This window comes from Callospermophilus lateralis, chromosome X, assembly GCF_048772815.1.
Source record: "Callospermophilus lateralis isolate mCalLat2 chromosome X, mCalLat2.hap1, whole genome shotgun sequence".
Lineage (NCBI taxonomy): Eukaryota > Metazoa > Chordata > Mammalia > Rodentia > Sciuridae > Callospermophilus > Callospermophilus lateralis.
In genome coordinates, this window is record NC_135325.1 from 36,881,331 (window position 1) to 36,896,257 (window position 14,927).

Consider the following 14,927-nt stretch of genomic DNA (forward strand, 5'->3'; position numbering starts at 1 on the left):
AAACCCAACACAGGGAATAAGTTGATGTCCACAGAGTTCTTCAGTCTCAGGACTCATCAGGATCTTGGTGTCCAGATTGCCAGCGTCTTGTCTGGTCCCACAGATGTAGGAGATCCTTCCCTGAGTAAAGGAGCCTTCCCAAGACAGGAGACTTATTTATATTGGTAGACAAAGGCCTCTCAAAAGGTGATTATCACTGAGTTGAAAACATTTCTCATCTCCTTGAAACTAGGAGGAGAATATCTCCCCAAATAAAAATCTATGGGGGATCTTCTATACTGACCTTTGTTACTGATTGCTAAATACATGGCACTGTGGTCAGAGAGTATGCTTTTTGACACTCCTGGGTTTCTATTCACTTACTATCTTTCTGTAGATTTTAATGGAATGTGACTCCAAACAGATTTGCACAAAACACAAAGGCACCATGTGGTAAATTGTGACATGGCAACATCACAGTGATGTCCCTCAGCATCAAGAAACCCAGTGTCTCCTGCAATGGAAAGCTGGGCTCCTGTCTCCCCTAGGTCACCACCAGCCAACAAGTGGGATCGCTCCTTTGACTTCTAACACTTGAGTCAGTTCTGCCTCTCTGAAACTCATTGCTCCAAATCGCTCCAATCCTGATGGTACCTCTGTTTATAATGTGGCTTCATTGTGGAAATATCATGTTCCCATTTATCACTGCGCATTTGTGCCGTCATGGGGAGCCGTACTTCATTTGTTTTCATTACTGAGGAGAGAGTTTCAACGTCATAGACGCTGCAGAGTGGAGTGAATAGTTCTATTTCTGAGTGGCATCTCAGTATTTCCCAGTGCTGGAGCTTTAGGGCTGTTGCTGTGGTGACGCACATCCTCCGCTTGAGTGAGTGGGTGTTGAAGTCTCACTCCCAGGGTCACTTACATCGCTGTCTGCCCTGATTGCATGGTGTGTGTTGAAGGTGGAAATATCCAGATGCTTTTCTGAGGTCACACGGAAAGCTTGCAACGTCTCAGTGTTCAGTGTGAAGGATTTGCGGGTTCTGAGACACTCTGATTGGATTAAGAGACTTGTCTCTTCATCCTAGTTTGCTGAGAGGTTTTATCATGAATGGATGTTCACTTTTTAAAAGGCAATTCCTTGCTGTTCCTATAGGCTCTTCTGCTTTCTTCTGCTTCCTACATGACTTTTGTGAGATACATTGATTTTTCAAGGGCTGAACCGCCTCATTGGCGGCATGTACTAGATTTCCTGGTGGCATTTTTCTTTAAAGATGTAGTGCTGGCTTTGCATTGGCAAAATTTCACTCAAGACTCTTCCCAGGATGCTTCTGTAAAAGATAGGATGTGTGTATCATGTGACGTGTATTTATGAGGAGAAGGGATGTGGCCAGCCTTGTGGTTCAGCAGTAGATTGTTTGCCTAGCACCTGGGAGGCCCTGGGTTCAATCCTCAGCACCACTTTAAAAAAATATGAATAAAATAAAGGTTTTGTGTCCAACTACAACTAAAAAATAAATATAAAAAAAGGAGAGGGGAAATGTCTCCTCTCTTTGATATGTTCTGGCAAGTTGTACGATTCACATTCCTTCTTCCTGAAGTGTGTGGTGGGATAATGTTTGGAGCCATCCATGTCTGGAGGTGGTTTGGGTTGTTGTTCTGCCTGTGGCTCTCATCATGCTTCACACATTCAGTGCTTTTTGGACAATTGTAATGTTCTGTTTGCTTGTGTTTTGTCACTTTGGTGTATTTTCTTGAAAGCTGAATCTGCTCTCCACATCTTGAACTCCTGAGCGTTGGACTGGCGTTGTGGATCAGTGACAGGATGCGCGCCTACCATGAGCGAGGCACTGCGTTCGATTCCCAGCACCACATATTTAGATTAATTAAATAAAGGGCCATGAACAACTAGAAAAGTATTTAAAAAGAAGAAAGAGAAAGATTTAGACTAATGATCTTCTTTTTAAAAAATATTTTTCTAGTTGTCAATGGACTTTATTTATCTGTGGTGTTGGGAATCAAACCCAATGTCTCACACATGCTAGGCGAGTGCTCTACCACTGAGCCACACCCCAGTCCAGGACTAAGGATCCTCTTAACATGTTATTGGTGAGAGCCACATCTGCCAGTTCATTCCAGGCATTGGTCATTCGTGATTTCTCTCTTTTGTGGAGGCCCCTTTTGGAGGAGGCCAGTGTCCGTGGAGTCACTGGGAACTGATTTGGGCTCTTGCGCTTTATCTGAACTGTTATTACTTTCATCCTTACTCAATTTCTTCTGATCCCTTTCGGTGATATCTTTTCTTATGCTCAGTCATGACAAGGATGTCTGACTCGTTCATGCTCTGCTTCCTTTTTTCATGCAATACTGACATTTTATTCAGTATCCTTCTTATTCATATTCAGTTTGAAATATTTTGTCTGTTAACCCATGACACTTCTGAGACGTATGGACCAGGTTGAAGGGTATTTCCTTGCTCATGAACACGTTGAGGGTAACATTTCTATCTTTTATTTTTGGGATTGCTCTTGCTGGAAGGTCTAATAAACACCGTGTGAAGAAGTGGCAAAAGCAGGCACTCGTGCCATGTCCCTGGCCTAAACGGAAAATCTTTACCTCTTTCACTCTTGGATCTGATGTACACAGTGAGGATTTTATCAATGGATTTCTACTGTTTGGAGGGACCCTTCTTTATGTTCCCTTATGTTGAGTGTTTTTATCCTGAAAGGGTGCTGATTTTGTTAGATGCTCTTACTGCCTGGGTTGAGGTGATTAGCAGGTTGTCGTCCTACGTTTTGTTGATTCCGTGTATGATATTGGTTTTCATTGGTTCAATCTTCCATGTGCTTTCCAAGGAAATCCCACTTGTTTGTGGGCTCTAAATGTGCTGCTAGTTTTTGTTTAATATTTTTGTATCAATGTTCTTGCAGGGTATTTGCTTCTTGTTTTCTTCCCTTGTGTTCTCTTTGTCTGGCTGGGTATCAGGGTGATGCTGGCCCCTTGAAATGAATCTCAAGCATTCCCGCCTTCTCTATTATTGGAAGAGACCGGCATTCATAATTGCCAATTTGTTACATGTTTTGTCGAATTCTTCAGGGGAGCCATCTGGTCTCGGGTTTTTCTCCATAGGTTGCTTTGTGATTAGGATTTGTTCTCCTCGGTGGGTTAGGTCCCTTCTGATTTCTCTTTTCTTCACGAATCACTCTTGGTAGGTTGTGTGTTTCTCAGAATTCATTTTCTCCATTCCCTCACTGTTATCTGAGTTCGTGGGTGTAATTTGATGGTAGAAGTGTCATCTCTTTTATTTGGGCAGTGTCCGCTGTAATTCCGTGATTCTCATTCTGAATTTAGTTAATTGAGTCTTGTTTATTTTTTTCCTAGTTAATCTACTGAAGAGCCGGCCCATTGTGTTGTTGGTTTTTGTTCCAAACAGCAGCTCTTTATTTCACTGATTTCTGCTACAGTTTTTCTGTTCTCGCCTTCATTTCTTCCTGCTTGAATCTTCACTCCTTTCTTCCCTGGGCCATCCCGGGTTTAAGGTTTTCATCCTTATGTAGTTCTTGACACATAAAATGAGCTTGTTGAGCTGAGATCATTTTTCTTTGCAAATGTAAGCATTTACTGCTCTCAGCTGCCCCCTTAGTGCCGCATTCCTTGTACCTCGTAAAGTGTGGTCTGTTGGGCTTTTGCTTTCATCTGTCTGGAGATATTTTCTAAGTTCCCTTGTGGTTTCCTCCTTGACCCGGGGGTGAGTTGACAGGGTCCTGTTCAATTTCCACAATTTTGTTAATTTTCCAATTACCCTTCTGGAATGGGTTTCTGGTTTCTTTCCACGGAGGTCAGAAATGAGACCTCGCATGGTTTCAGACTCATTAAATTTGTTGAGACTCTCAATGTAAACAAAGAAGTTAAAATCAAAAACGTCTGGAAGGAATGTAGGATTAGGTCTTGGCGCACGTGGTGTGGGCCAAAGACTCACTTCCAACGCACAGAAAGTCATAGAGGCCACACACACAAGAGAGGTTACCGAGATTTCACCAAACTCAGCAACTGTGCCCTTTGCCCTTAGCAGAATGGAAAGGCAAGCTGTAGACTGTGAGAAAATGTCTGCGAAAGGGACACCAGTCAAGGACAAAGACTGCAGCATATGTAAGGCCCTCGTCAACCATTGATGAAGCAGAAAACCCAATAGTCAAGGGCAAAGCATTCGAATAAAGGTGACTTGGCACACACACGTACGTGGGAAAGGATATGGAAAGGGCCAGGAGAAGAGACTGGACCAAAGACAGTCACTGAGGCAGTGTCTGAGCTGGGTCTGAGCACTCAGGCAAGTCACCTCCCTTCTATGGTTCTACTTTTCTCACGTGGACAGTGAGGGTGGACAGCTGCCCAGAGCATCAGTGAGGGTGCAGTGGATTGGGTGTGTGTGGCTGGATGAGTCGGAGGCTGGGTGTGATGAGACAGTGCAGAACAGGGGGACGTGTTGCCCAGGGACATAGGAGCCCCTTAGTGTCAGGAGCAATGGACTGCAAAGAGCAGCGCTGGTGACTTGTTATGGATTGCATTTTAAAATGGCTCCCGTTCAAAATCGGGAACCAGTGGCGCAGGCCTGTACTCCCAAGGACTCAGGAGGCGGAGACAGGAGGATTGCAACTTTGAGGCCAGCCTGAACAAAGTGGCGAGACCCTCAGTAATACAGAAAGATCCTGCCTCAACATAAACAATTACCAAAAGATTGGGTACATAGAACCCCTGGGTTGAGTCTCCAGCACCCTCTAAATGTCCCCAGAGTGCTCATGTGTTAGGCAATGTCGCAGTGTTTGAAAGTGAAAGAATGGATGATGAAAGCTGTAGCCTCTTCAGTGGATTAATCCATTTGATGGATTAATAGTTTGAATGGACTACTGGGTGCTACATGTAGGCAAGTGAGGCATGGCTGGGGGGGAGTAGGTCACTGGCGGCATGACCCTCTTACTCTATTGCACCTGGCTCCTCTCCTTCTCCCTCTCCTTCCTGGGTGCTGAGACCTGAACTGCTTTTCTGCTCCATGCCCTTCCACCATGATGTCATTCCTCACCTCAGGCCCAGAGCAATGTAGTAATCTGACCATTGACTTAGCCTCTGAACAACATTTCTTCCTTTCACTTCTTCTCAGGTGTTTTGTTGACAACAACAAAGAGCTGACTAACACACACTTTGTCCTCAGTGGGTGTAGGGTTTGAGTCCCTGTGCTGTCACTTGCTGGTACTATGACTCTGCCACCCTGTCTTCCCTCTCAGAGCCTCACATTTCTCACCCTTTCGCTGGGCCTAATAAGCCCCTCCTTTCGGGGCTGCCTGATGGATGGAAACATGGGCTCCCAAAAGAGATCGTAGGTGAACATTCAGAGCAGCATTCCACATAACCATGGATAACTGGAAACCAGCAGAGCAATACTAGTGTGTGGACAAGTGCAGAAGGACTCCAAAGTCCTCAGATGTGGAGAAGGCTGTAGGTAGGTTCAGGTGCCTTGTGTACCACAGCCACAGACCTGCCACATCAGAGGGTCTCTGAAAACACTTTGCCAAGAGAAAACGTCAACCTCTGTGGTGAGGGTCCCCTGGAAGGTCACAGGCTGGGGATGGAGGGAGGTCTGACTTGGTCTTCTCTTGACACAGAGAGTGAGGAGGCGTGGTCTCCACATGGGCCCAGCCAACCCTCCAGTGGGGCCCACACTTGCCAGCCATTTCTGAGGCCATCTTCCGCTCTGCTTCCAGACAATCTGTCTACTCCCCTTCTCCCTTCCTCCCGTGCTCTTAGCCCAGCCCCACAGAGAGTGTGGAGTCTTGGACCCTGGTGTGGCCCATTCGGGGAAAGGGAGGCAGAAGGGGGAGCACCCTGCAAGGCTGGAAGGCGGGGAGGTGGAGGCAGGCCAACCACCACGTCCCTGAAGGCTCCTCACTCCTCTCCCAGGGAGCTGCCATATCAAGTACCCTCTGCACTACAGTGCTCAAACTCACACCTGTGGCTTATGGTAATTGCCCCCCGCCCACCCCGATCCTGGAAAAGGCGTATTGTCTAGAGCATGTGGGTGGTGGCCTGGACGGTTCTGGTCACATTGAGTACCACTCATCACACCAGGAGCCTACAATCCCACACACCTCTTATCCCTCCCTCCATCCCAACCATGGACCCACACAGAGATAGGGAAGAACACTCCATTACTCTGTGTGTTTGTGTGTGTGGCGCATGCGTGAATGTTCAAATTAATCATTGGGGCCCGGTGAAGTCAGAATCACATAAGGTCAGTCACTGCGGCCCAGAGTGGGCCCTTACTTCAAACAGAAGAAATCACACCACAGGCCCCCAACTGGTACACGCACCCGACTGACCTGTGTGAGAAACCGGGCCAAGTCCTGGATATGTGACCTATGCAGTCCCACCCAACCTCAGAAGAGCTCCAATGTGGAATCACGTTCTGCTATCGCTCTCTGGAATCTCTTAATCTCTTTCAAGGAATCAGACCTTGGTTTTCCTTTTCCACTGAGCCTCAAAATAATGTGGGCAGCCTGGGTCTAGATCTGGGTCAGGCTCTGGGAACTCACTGGGACAAAAGAGGCAAGGGGGCGGCAGGGACACTGACACCACTGCGTGCCTCCTAGTCCTCTGGGCATTGTTCTACCTGGCAATGGCCATTACTGGAGAACCCAGGAAGCCCAGGGCACCATCTCTGACAGGGATGGAGCTCCTCCCAGGGAACCAGCCTGTCTCTTCAGTCCGCATCTTGCTGGAACCGGACTGGCCTGCTTCAGGATGAGAGGGGCAGTGAAGCCCCCATCCCTCGCTGGCCATGGGCTGACTAAGCTTTTCTCAATTTGTCCTCATTGGTCAGCAATTTTCACTCTTACCCGCTGCAGGGCTGAGGCCATCAACCCGGGGCCCTCCTCACTGGGCTTAAGACTCCGTCCCGGGGTGAGGGTCCTGAATTGCCTCATGTTGAGCGAAGGGTTATGGGACCAGGTCCCCACAAAAGTGGGGGCTCGGGTGAGTGAACCCTGTGGTTGCCCATGGGCACAATCATTCTGTGGTATGGTGGCACTAACCTCCAGGCCCTCCATTCTCCTGCTGCCTCTTGCCTTCTACCTGTTGCTACTTGAACTGCCTTCATGGGGCATCACAAAAGCGCTTAAACTGGGGCCTCCTCCAACTCACTGTCCCCCCTCTCACCTGGAACTGTCACACCTCCCTGCATTCCACCTGTAACTGTAGCCGTGAGCTCCATCTGCAGAGGCGAGGCAACCAGAAGAAGCGACCTCCTTACCAGACCAGCCAAAGGCCAACATAGCCACACATGCACAGGTGAAGCAAGAGACTACCCAATTCATTTTGCAACTTTAATGTAACACTGATACCAAAACATGAACACACAAGAAAAAGCACACAACGAAAGCAGGAGCAGCAAGGGGAGCTTCGCGTTGCATGGCCCCTCCGACCCACAGGGAGAAGCGCCTGGAGTGCTGCTTAAGAGGGACTCTGCAGAGGCAGTCTGGCTGGATGAGGACCATCACGGCACGTCCTCAACGCTGTCTGGAACACGAGGAATAAAACGGAAACGGATGGATGGAGGCCCACAGCAACCAGCTGGGGTAATACACAGGGCAACGGGTGTCATTCCATGTTTCCACAGGCTCGCCACCGCCCAGCCCCTAGCCCTCCCCCTAGCCCTCCTGGGGCCTCCCCCGGGCTCCCCCACAGCCCTCCTGCAGGTCTCACGGCCCTGGGCAAAACTTCTTACTGGATCCAGGAGAAGAAGCTGGCGCCAACTCGGGCGGCATTTCTGGTCCGGATGGTGGAGCTGGTGCTGGGGCCATCAAGGATGCTGGTGCTGGCCCCGCCGTTGGTGCCGCTGCTGACACCAGCTCTCCATGTGGCTCTCCTATTGGCACGGTTGCTATTCAGAATGTACTGATGGTACCTGGCCCAGAACGCAAAGGGGATCCTGGCCCAGGCGTCGCCGAAATCCCCGTCCTCATCCCAGGTCAGCAGCTCAGACTGTATGTCGTCCCAGCTCCACCGCCCAATCAGAGCTTCGTCCCCGATATTCATCTGCGCCCTCATCTGGGCCCTGGCATGTTCCTCGGCCATCTCCACATCCATCGTCTTGAAAGCATCATCCACAGCCTCCAAGAAGTGAGCCTTCCATTCCCGGGGGTCCCGGTTCTGGTTCTGAGGTGGGAAACAGCAGCCTCAGTGCCAGGGCTACCCCACAATTCAGGCAGCACCTGCTGCCGGCCACACCCTCCTAGGCGCTTCAGGAAATGACCACAAAAAGAAAGACCCCTGGAATCGGGCCACATCCGGCACAATCACCACCTCTGTGAACTTGTCTTCTTCTCTTAGGAACCGCTCAGCGTCCACACGAGGAGGCCGTGACCAAGAAACGAACAAGGCATGCAAAGTGCCACCCCCCGAGGCCTGGCACCCCACACAGGTTCCCAGGTACCTGGGCAATGAATCTCAGGACCCTCATCTTGCTGGTCTCGTGGCGGGCTCGCAGGCCCCACAGAAACTCATACTCAGGCGGGCTGCTGTTGGGGATCTTCTTGTACTCCAGGTACCTGAGCGAGAGAGGAAAATGTCCTTGGCTTCTTTCCCAGCAGACCCGTTGTTGTGGAACCCATGGGTTCCATCGGGCCCCTCCTCTACCCCAGAGCTGCAGCTCGGCTGGCAGAGGAGGGCTGCCCCGCCTGCCCCCAGTCTCACCCCCAGGACCTCCACCCCCAACAGCGTGGCCCTCACGGCTTCACAGCAGTGGGCCCACCCGGAAGCCACGTGCAGGTCAAGAGTGGACATGTGTAGGGCATATGCTCACGGGGAGGCCACAAGTGTTGTGCCTCTCATCATCATAGCCCCAGAATTCCTGTTGGGTGTGTTGTAAACAGAGGAGCCATTCTTCGGGCCCCCTGCTCTGAGCACACCCCGTCACTAGTGGCCCCCAACAAAGAAAGACTGCCGAGCCCCTGAAAGATGTACCATTGACAATGGCAGGAAATAAAGGAAAAAAAAAAAAAAAAAGAGTCAGCCAAGAGGATCTCCATGGGTTAGTCTAAATTCCTGACCCTTTTGTGTGTGCGTGCGTGTGTGCCTGCCCATCTGCTTGTGCACATGCCTGCCCGTCTGCCTGCCTGTGTCCCTGCTTGCGTGTCCTCCAAGAAGCAAGGGCAGGTTGGGTCTAGGCCTGGAACCCAGGAGAGCTGGGCGCCCAGCCTTTCCGGCTATGGGCCATACTTGGTGACCTCCCTTCCCCAAGCCCCTGGCTCCTCAGGTGCACAAAGAGCAGGGGAAATTCCTTTGGCGGTCCATAGGGCAGGTGTTCAGTGACATGGTGGCCCTAACACACACACATGCCCTCAGCACACTCCCAGTCAACACAGGCTCCCAGTTCCAGAGACAGCCCCAGAATTCTCCCCCCCGACCTCACCCGGGCTGGGCCCTGCTCGTGCTGGGTTACAAAATGGGATGGGCATGTCTTCTCCACCTGACTGGCACTGTGGAGTACCCCAGAGGGATGTGAGGTCAGCTCAGCAATACTTACTTCTGCTTCACGAAGTCATCTGTGATCAGCTTCCTCAGATCACCAAGGAAAGGGTGCCTCACCCTGAGGGCAAGCAAAGACATCCATGACCAGTGAGGGTTGCAGTGGCGGACACGGGCGGCAGCATTTCCGGGCACCTTCACTGGCTTCCCAGCCCGTGGGGACTGCCTTCCCGGGACAGGGCACACAGCGGAGGCCAGGTGACCCGGTGGATCCCCTAACTCTGTCTCTCTGAGGTGTCCTCTGTGGAGAGAGCTCTGAGGGACTGAGAGGTTGGCATCGTTACCGCATCCATCCCTAGGGAGACCCTCTGTTCTCTAGCTAGCCCGGGCGCCCCACTCCTTTCTAATCCCGGGACCTCCTCTGCCATAGGACAGCACCCAAGGGCAGGGGCCGAGGAGCCAGTCATACCCAGGGCGCAGTCCCATCTTGCGGAGTGCCTCCCAGAGGATAGCTGCGAGGGGAGACGGAGGACGAGAGATTGGCACCCAAAGATGAGACCGTGGCCAAATCCCCAGGTGCAGAGCCAGCACTCACCCTCGCTGGCACGGTTGCCATTCATGAAGATGACGCCCAGAATCACCAAGAGGAGACTCAGCCGAGGAGTGTCCTTGGTCCTACAGGTGGAGAGAGAGAGGGAAGGGATGCTGTGCAGAGGCCACTGCCATCAACGATGCAGCCGGCTCCCCATCCACCCTCTCCCAGGTTACCCATGGGGAGGGGAAATTCTTGGCAGGGATAAGTAGCCTGATGCTCCATGGATCACAGACAATTCCACCTGGCGGAAAGAGACTTAACTGCCTCGCCCATAACCGGGGCATCTGATACCCCTCCTCCCCAGGGTTCTGCAGAGCATGGGGTGAGTCAGGGAGCACGAGCTGGGCAAGTGGCCATGGGGTGTCCAGAGGCGCCTTCAGGAGGGCCATGCCCACCTCAGGGTCTGCACTCTACAGGAAGCTCTCCCTGGAGGACCACCCTGCTGCGCCCATGCCAGCAGGGATGCAGTGAACCACCTTCCTCCCACCCAAGGGCAAAAATCCTGCGATGCTCTCCCCCCCAGGATGCTGCTCATTTTATACAGCGGTCCCTGGGCACTGCGACCTCCCAGGGTGGGCCCTGCCGGGGGCCCTCCAGCCCTGTGTTCCTGGACCCTCAGAGGATGCAGACAGGGACAAGGCATCCCCAAGGAGGTCACGACATTCTTTCCCCTCCTTACTTCCCGAGAAGACGAGCTGAAGAATCCCGGGTGCAGATGAGAATGTACAGGTGCTCCTCCTTGTCGATTTCCTTCAGGTGGATCCCAAACTTCTACATGGTAAGAAAACAGAGTGAGATCTACCCCCACGCTGGGCATCGTGCAGCCAGCCAGTCAAGCCCCATGAGACGTGTCCTCCTCCCCTAATCCAAACCTGTGTGTGAGGGCGGGGGTGGGGGGGGAGGAGGACAGGAGACCCACCACAGGAGACAGACTCTCAGAGCAGGGCCTGGGAAGGGGCAGGTGTCGCCCTGCGGGGGCAGTGGAAACTCACAGGTGGAGGGCTAGCGGAGGTCCCCAGAGCAGGTAGGGTGGGAACTGGGCCTCCAGGGGCCACAGGCCATCCCACTGCTCCACAGCTCTAATCTCCAGTCGCGTGGAGCAGCTTCTGTCCCCGCACCCACCTTTTCCAGAGTGTAGGTGGCTCGTTCAATGATCTCAGGGAAATGTTCATCATATTCCCGGATGACGTCCTTCATCATGTCTGCGGGAGGGGGGCAGTTAGGGGAGGCACCTGGGCTGAGCAGGGTCCTCATAGCTGAGCTCCCTCAGCCAGTCATGCTGAAGGCAGCCGGTCGGGGCCCCGCTCTGCTGCCTACCTGAGCGCTTGATGGGGATCTTCTTGTAGTCCTTAATCATTAGGTATTTCACCAGCTTATTTGCCTGGAGGAGGAGGAACGCGGGGGTACATCGAGGCACGGGTGGCCAAACAGTGCTGGCCCGTGGGGTAGGAGGGGATGGTGACGCAGAGTGTGGACTTCTTATCTTACCCTCTCTTGCAGAAGGGTCACGTTGCGAGGGGGCAAGCACAGGACATGCCTCGAAGGTATCTGGGACCTTGGGGCCACCGGGGCCCGAGGGGCCGACTGAGCCTGTGCCAAAGATGGGGGCTGCGATGCTCTCCAGGTCGGTGGCACGGCGGGGGGCTCTCTCTCCTCCTCGCTGCTCTCATAATCCTCGACAAGGTGCTTGGACTGTATCATGAGACAGAGAGGAGTCTAGCAGACTTCCCGTGCCAAAGCACCCGCCACACACCTTCCCCCCAACAGGCGCTTGGAGGCGAGCGTAGTATGAGCAGTGGCTGGCACGTGCTGAGAGCTTGCTAAGTGCCAGGCTCTGAGCCAGCCTCTTCTCCCACCAGCCCCGAGGGCTGGAACTACGTGGAGTCAAAACACACTCAGCAGCCTTGTGCTGCAGAAGCATGGACTAAGCTGGGATGAGAGTAGGGGGAGGGTGGGGGGGGGAGAGGAGAGGAGAGGTGAGGTGGGGAGAGGGGAAGGGGGAGAGAAGGGGCAAGGCAGGGGAGCAAGGGGCTGTGCCGATGGCACAGGAGTCCATACCTTCTTTGTCCTCTTGCCTCCCATTCTGGTCCAGGGCTCAGCACTGTGCTGGGCAGTGGCAGCTGCCCCCTCCTGCTCGGGGATGCTTGTGGCCGCCTTGGCCTTGGCTGCAGCAGCTGCCGCCACATTCTGAGGCTCCACCCACCGAGTCTTGGCCAGCGCCTTCCCAGACTTGGTGGTCTTGGGCCGGGTGGCTGACCCCTCCCTGGCAGGTGCTGCCTGGGGCACACAAGAGGCAGCACTGGGACCCTCTGTGGGGGCCTCTTGGGCCGGGGCAGGTCTCTTGGGACGAGGGAAGGCCATGCCACTGACACCTGCCGGCTGAGTGAAATCAAAGACATCGTTCTGGCCCAGGAAGGCTGTCTGGGGCTGGGTGGCATCCCTCTCGCTGGCACTTGGAGCCTGAGTGAAAGCACAGGCGGTGCTGGGGCCCTCTGCAGCAGCTTCCTGCGCCAGGAAGGCTGTCTGGGGCTGTGTGGAGGTTGCTGGAGCCCCAGGGGCGGCCCCCTCACTGGCGACTAGCGTCTGGGAGGTCTGCTGAGAGGCACGGCTGGTCTCAGGGGTGGCCCCCTGAGCCTCGGCATATGTCATTGGCTGGGCGTCCTCTACTAGGGCCTGCTGTGCGGCCCTCATCTGGTTAGAGATCGCCTGGTTGAAGGACCTGCAGGCAGCAGAGGCAGCAGCCCGAGCGGCTAGGTTGGAGGCGGCAGAGCGGGCTACGTTGGCAGCGCGGGCCTCCGTCTCATTGGCAAGGGTGTCCGGATCCAGCTGCAATGCCTCCACCAGGGTCTGGGCCAGCACAGGGTTTTCCAGTTCCCAGGGCTCATTCTGCAAGGCCAGAGGAGCGGGGCGCGAGAGGGGAGGGCACACACAACTCTACACGCTGCCATGGTGCTTCCCTGGAGGCCCAGCCTCCTCCCACCAGCTGGCCCTGGCCACCCCTCAGCAAGACAGGGAAGGTTCGCGAAAGCTGGCCATGCCTTGCCCACTCGGCCCTCCCCCTTCCTTCACCCACCCCGCTGCACAGGGGTCAAGGCTCAGGGCAAGCAGGTGCCCAAGAAGGGGCCTCACCGCTAGGAAGCGAAAGCCTGAACCCAAGCTCCCAAAGGCTCTCAGGAGATGGATGTCAAGGCTGGTGAGGGTGCCATAGCCACCGAAAGCACCAAATTCTTCATAGTCGTTGCCTCCAACCATCTCTTCCTCCCTGGCTCGCTGGCTCCCCTCATCCATGTCTCCAGAGTTGGAGTTTTCCGACTGCCCGCTGTGGCTTCTCTCAGCCATGCCGCGGGTCCCAAGGAGGAGACAGCTCAGCCTGAGAGGGAGGGTGAGGCAGCTTCAGGGGGAGGGTGCGGGATTCAGTGAGGCGGGATCTCTCGCGAGCTGAGGGGCCGCAATCATCAGGTTACTAAGCAGTACAAGGCAGCACAAGGAGGTGGTGGTGGCGCAGCGGCGGCGGTGGCAGCAGCGAGGGGGTGGGGTGGGGGGGTCTGAAGGGGTAGCCGCGGTCAGGGGCAGAGCCCCACCAGAGGGATAGAGGAGGCCCCGTCCCCAAAGGGCTGTTGAGCACCGGCAGGCTCCCCATCCCTGAGGCTACGTTACAGCGTTTGAACTGGGGTGCACCTGAGAGCTCAGGTCCCATGAGTCCCGAAGGAAGGGGATGCGTTGAGAGAGGGAGAAACAAAGGGCTTGGGCTTGAGGGCCACAGCTGGGGACCGCGACCAAGGGGGAGCAGACGCCAGGGCTCAGACAACAGCGACAGCCCCAAGCTCTGGGAAACCGAATCCCGGGGACCTTGGGGCCAGGTCCCCGCCAGGGCGGGGGTGGAGGGGGGATTCAGCTGATTCCGGTCTAGGCTGGGCTCGGAAAGGATGGCTAGGGGTGGATGGTGCATAGGATGAGGGCCTTGGACCGAGGCGAGGTTCCAACTGGAGCCCTGGTGAGCTCAGGTCCAAGGGCCGGGACTCCGGGAAGGGGGCAAGCGGTCAGCTCCTCCGGAGTCATCTAGGAGCCTGGGGTGGGGGTGGGGCCTCGGACCTGAGGAAGCTCAGCTCTGAGCACACGGGTCTGCCCCACGGGTGGGGAGCATGGGCTCTGGGGACGGTAGGCTGGGATCTGGGCGCGCGGGCGGGATGGTCATAGCGGGGGTGCTCCTATCTCCACCTCGGGTCTAATGGGGTTCCGGTTCCGAGCGCTCCGGCTTTGTTCAGATCCGGAGGGCGGGGGCAGGGCGCAGCGTGTCGGGTTGCACTCGCCCTCGCCAGGTCCTGTCTGGGGCTGGATCCTTACCTTCCCTGGGGCTCCAATGGCGTCCGTCCTCAGCACCAGGAACCCCGCAGCCGCGCCCTCGCCTACTGCTGCCAGCACAGCAGCTCGGACCACCCCGCCCCTTTTCTCCGCGCACCCCCGGCGGCTGGGGAGCCTGCGCATGCGCGGACCCCTCCAGCCCTCCCGCTTTCCCAACAAAAGCCCTTTCCTCCAGGTCCCCAGTGCGCATGCGATTCCGCGGGTGAGTGGGTGGGCAGGGGGGCGGCGGGGTGGGGGTCTTCTTCCCGCCAGATGCCCCTTCACCCCTCCTCCTCCCGCCGCAGGCGAGCTCACTCGTACCCCGCAGTACAGCTCCACGCACCCAAGTTCCTATTCTCAACCCACACCCCTCACTGTCGCACAATGCTTCTAGCTCCTGCCCTTCCACCCAAGCTCCTCCAGCCTGGTCCTGGATACTTTATGCCCCATCTCCCCGACATGTCCCCTTTGGCCACGTTAAAGAAGTCTCTGGCAG

The 14,927-nt window shown here is 54.9% G+C and overlaps 1 protein-coding gene and 1 non-coding gene across 4 annotated transcripts; both read right to left on the reverse strand.

The window, feature by feature from the left end:
* Window positions 1-7,401: 7,401 nt before the first annotated feature.
* Window positions 7,402-14,519, reverse strand: LOC143638936 (melanoma-associated antigen D4-like). Of its 3 annotated transcripts, none has more exons than XM_077106967.1 (13): window positions 14,435-14,519; window positions 13,220-13,460; window positions 12,149-12,976; window positions 11,579-11,782; window positions 11,408-11,471; window positions 11,213-11,292; window positions 10,770-10,861; window positions 10,091-10,170; window positions 9,965-10,007; window positions 9,554-9,616; window positions 8,462-8,576; window positions 7,754-8,184; window positions 7,402-7,545 (listed from the first exon to the last, which is right to left on the reverse strand). In XM_077106967.1, exons 2-13 carry the CDS (start codon window positions 13,427-13,429, stop codon window positions 7,536-7,538), a joined length of 2,220 nt encoding a protein of 739 aa, XP_076963082.1. In that variant the 5' UTR covers window positions 13,430-13,460; window positions 14,435-14,519; the 3' UTR covers window positions 7,402-7,535. The 3 variants fall into 3 exon arrangements, with proteins under 3 accessions (XP_076963082.1, XP_076963081.1, XP_076963083.1); XM_077106966.1 differs by having other exon boundaries at window positions 7,402-7,599; XM_077106968.1 differs by lacking the exon at window positions 7,402-7,545 and having other exon boundaries at window positions 7,750-8,184.
* LOC143639588 (small nucleolar RNA SNORA11) lies at window positions 8,810-8,939 on the reverse strand. Its single transcript, XR_013154734.1, has one exon. It is a non-coding gene; the product is annotated as a small nucleolar RNA SNORA11 (small nucleolar RNA).
* Window positions 14,520-14,927: the final 408 nt, after the last annotated feature.

Bases quoted from the DNA above. Each gene is read 5' to 3' on its own strand.
- LOC143638936 (XM_077106966.1), bottom strand. From the start codon at position 13,429: ATGGCTGAGAGAAGCCACAGCGGGCAGTCGGAAAACTCCAACTCTGGA. The intron at 10,862-11,212 runs GTGGGTGCGGGG...CTTACCATGTAG, and splicing joins CCACCTACACTCTGGAAAAG to AAGTTTGGGATCCACCTGAA. The intron at 8,185-8,461 runs GTACCTGGGAAC...TTCCCACCTCAG, and splicing joins TCCTGAGATTCATTGCCCAG to AACCAGAACCGGGACCCCCG.